We start from the raw sequence: 3,860 nt of genomic DNA, 5'->3' as shown, positions 1-3,860 counted from the left end.
TTTCACATGCGACGACCCATGAAGATGCGGGTTAGAACTGCTCTTCAGTAACCCACGCTTATAAGCGACTAACAGGATCCGGTGACTTGGCTGATACAAGTCATCATATCCCATTTGCGCAGATCGTTGCTCTTGGTGTTGAACACTGGACTGTTTCGTCGAGAGACAGTTCAGTGATCAACCGCCATATACCTGGAATATTGTTGGATAGTGTTCAGACAATTGAACGCTTTAGTCAACAGGCAGTATTCACGGAATTCATACTCACCTGACAAGTTAATCACAAGAGACATTTTAAGCTCATGTCACCGACATCTGGCTACGTCTTAATACTGAGACGTCCCCAAAACTGCCAAGTCGTCTCTCTATCATACTCAACAATTTCAAAGGAATTTCTAAGAGGTTCACATGGCCGTGTGTTGTCATCACGATATTGACAGTGACTACAGCATACTGCTATTTACATTCCAAGAATGCTTGACAGTGACTAGAAAACATGCAAGATACATGACGTGTATGTTTGATGCAAGTTTCTTTTTTATGTTTCCAACTTTCATAATGCGACTAGTATGTTGTCACATGAAAATGCTTATGAAAAAAGTAAAAAAAAATAATTTACATCCATCCAACAGAAACGAAAGGTACACTGACGTCAGCAAATCACCTTATCAGATTATAAAATGTCATAATGCTTGTTCAACACTACCATTGATATATCAATAAATTTATCTTATCAGAATATTCTTTTTCAAAGAAAGTTAAAATTCTTTTATACTAAGGCAGTTTTCACTATAACAGTTTGTGTTACTTTATACTGGTCTAACTTTGTATTACTGTCTATTTATCTCCAGTTCACAATATTTTGGGTGGGAATTGGACCTTCTCCAGCTGCCATAACAGGCGACTAAATGGAATAAGGCCCCAAGAAACTGTCGTTTGTCATCACCAGACATGCTGCTTTCTATAATATCAGCCATTACATTAGATTATTTACCATTTTAAGTGTAGGAGAATGTCCGAAAACTCGTGATTAGTTTCGCACGTGAAGCAGGTTCGAGGCCGTAGGCCGAGAACCTGCTTCACGTGCGAAACTAATCGCGAGTTTGAGGACCTTCTCCTACTTAAAACTAAGTTCGACTACTTGTTCGTGCGCATCTAATGTCAATGTTACGATCAAATGCTTGTCATAGTCTGGAAACGTTTGTACACGTCGCCAAAACGCAGTTTAACACGACGAAAACTATGGGAGTGTTAATCTCGCGAAAACTGATAACGGCACGTGGATCATTCAGTTTTGCTTGAAGTCATAGTTTGTTGGGTTCATAATGGAAACCTCTGATTCAGATATGGAGATTTTTATTACGCAAAACATTTTTTCTCAAACTTCAGAAGTTGTAATCAATTCAGACTTTGAAGATTTACTTAATACCACTATTTCAGAACCAAAGGACACCCCAAGTTTTGATATAGGTGTTGACGACATTTCCTCAGGTTCAGATGATTTTTTGTTTGAAGCAAGTCAGGCTATTGAGGAAAGAATATATGATAATGAATTCGATTTGTCTAACAAACGTAAACCACCTGGGCCCCTTCTACAAAAGCAACTGCAGCCATTTGTTCCGGAAGCCGTTACTGCTGAAAATAGATGCCGTTTTGCGGAACCTTTGACAGATTCTGACTTCAGTAAGTTGTGTAATTCATCTTATTCTAGAAATACTGAAAACAAAAGTATGTGGGCTGTGAGACTCTATCAGGCGTGGGTAGATGAGAGGAAAACAAGAGAAGGTCCTAGTAGTTGTGACTTAAATTCAAACATTTTGGAATTAGCTGTGAATGAAGGTGAATTGAAGAAAACATTAATGTACTTTGTGACGGAGGTCAGGAATCGGAAGGGTGAAGAATACACTGTATGAGGTTATTGCCTCTCTTCAATACTTTATTCGTCGGAATGGAATTCAAATAAACTTTTACGAATCTCCCTTATTCTCCGGACTTGGGACTGTTTTGGACGCCAAAATGAAATCTCTAGCGCGACAGGGAATTGGGATTGATAAGAGACAGGCAGCTGTAATAACTGTTGAACAGGAAGGTGTGTTGTGGAAAAAGGGAATTTTAGGTGAGGACACCCCTCAAAACCTCATAGACACTCTGGTGTATCTGATTGGTTTGAACTGCGCTTTAAGAGCAGGGGATGAACACAGGAATCTAAGGGTGGGACCGAATTCACAGTTCTACCTGACCAATATGGAAAATGGGTGTAAAACTCTTAGGTACACTGAGGATGTTTCCAAAACCAACAGAGGGGGATTAAAACACAGGCGCATGGAAAAGAAGTCAATAAGCATATCCGTCAACAGAGAGCGACCTGAGAGATGCCTAGTACGTCTCTACGAAAAGTACATGTCACTTCGGTGAGTAAGAAATAGTTTTACTATGCTGGATGTGAATATTTTAGTTTTAGGTCTCGCTTTCACTCCTAATAATTGGTATACACAGAAAGGCATGACATGTGTGACTCAGAAATTATAGTATTACTTTTGTCACGGTTTATAATATTGGAAATACTGTTACAATGCACTGACATTATTGTAAATTGTCACTGAATGGGCAAGATGGTATCAATATTACAAATTCCTTTTTCTTTTTTAGGCCAAGAGATGGCAAGTGTTCTGATTTCTACCTCCGACCACTCAGGTTTGTGAAAGATGACACATGGTATGCTGACTGTCCTTTTGGTAAACATCCTTTGAGAGGAACAGTCGGTCGAATATGCAAACTTGCTGGGTTTGCGGGATTCTACTCCAACCACTCTCTTAGAGCAACAACAGCTACACGTCTCTACGACGCCGGTGTGGACGAACAGCTTATTGCAGAAAGGACGGGGCATAAATCTGTAGCCATTAGGAGTTACAAGGTGTGTATACAGTTATTCTTTATCATAAACTCGTCCCCAAACGACGTTTGATATGAATAGTTTTTTTGGGCGAAACATAATGTAACTACTTTAAAATATAGTTTGTCGACTCAAATGTTCCACATTTCAACTTTTTGGGCCACGTCCTTCTGAATATTAATTTGTAAACTGCTATTCGTCTGGCTAAGATTATGTTGTTTAACCTGTCGCCTGAATTTCACATAGCAGACTTAGTCTATACTACATTTACCAGAAGATCAGGATAATATGCTGCTGTGAATAATGTTAACATTTTCACAACGCAGAGAACATCATCGGAGATGGAGGCCCGGGTTGATGACATAATACAGAGGAAACGACGATCTGTCACAGCAGCAGCTACAGTCACATCCACGACATCGTCGCCCACGTTCTCAGTCTGTGCCGCACCAGCCACCATTGAACCTGCCACTGAACATGCCACTGTAGGCCAAGATGGAACTTCTCCGCGAGATCTTCAACTAGTTTTGAAAGATGGTGTGACACTGTCTACTAAATTTTGAATGAAAATGTAATCATGTTATTTGTGTTCTTATTGATATGTTATTTTTCCGAACTACTGTCATAATGTTTGCTTTTAACAACCAACTGAATGAGAAATTGTTGAAAACGGTTAGATACCATTTTCAACCAACCAACCAAAAGTTTGTTACTGAATGACGTCATGCTGTCTCCACCTGCTGTATTTCTGCGATCAGTTTTGGTGATATGAGAACGTTGCATACTATGGATCAGAGACAGCTAGACGTACTATGGGAGTGTGCATATGACTATGAGAGAGTAGACTTTAGTTACAAACTACGGGAACCTTTCCTTTAGTTTGTGTAACTAATGGCTTTTTCAGTGAACATGAACATTTACCCTTTTGCGACTAACATTCACATAACTTAGTTTTAAGTAATATGTT

The 3,860-nt window shown here is 39.4% G+C and overlaps 1 protein-coding gene across 1 annotated transcript; it reads left to right on the top strand.

The window, feature by feature from the left end:
• The first annotated feature begins 2,016 nt into the window (after positions 1-2,016).
• LOC137264944 (uncharacterized) lies at positions 2,017-3,456 on the top strand. Its single transcript, XM_067800294.1, has 3 exons — positions 2,017-2,411; positions 2,650-2,914; positions 3,220-3,456. Exons 1-3 carry the CDS (start codon positions 2,017-2,019, stop codon positions 3,454-3,456), a joined length of 897 nt encoding a protein of 298 aa, XP_067656395.1.
• Positions 3,457-3,860: the final 404 nt, after the last annotated feature.

The sequence above is a fragment of the Haliotis asinina genome, chromosome 15 (genome assembly GCF_037392515.1).
Source record: "Haliotis asinina isolate JCU_RB_2024 chromosome 15, JCU_Hal_asi_v2, whole genome shotgun sequence".
NCBI lineage: Eukaryota > Metazoa > Mollusca > Gastropoda > Lepetellida > Haliotidae > Haliotis > Haliotis asinina.
The sequence above is the reverse complement of the archived record's forward strand: the minus strand, read 5'-3'. Positions and strand labels throughout refer to the sequence as shown.

Excerpts from the sequence above, each read along its gene's own strand:
- LOC137264944 (XM_067800294.1), top strand. The coding sequence starts at position 2,017 with ATGAAATCTCTAGCGCGACAGGGAATTGGGATTGATAAGAGACAGGCA. Across the intron at positions 2,412-2,649 it reads GAAAAGTACATGTCACTTCG|GCCAAGAGATGGCAAGTGTT; the intron begins GTGAGTAAGAAA and ends TTTCTTTTTTAG. Across the intron at positions 2,915-3,219 it reads TAGCCATTAGGAGTTACAAG|AGAACATCATCGGAGATGGA; the intron begins GTGTGTATACAG and ends TTCACAACGCAG.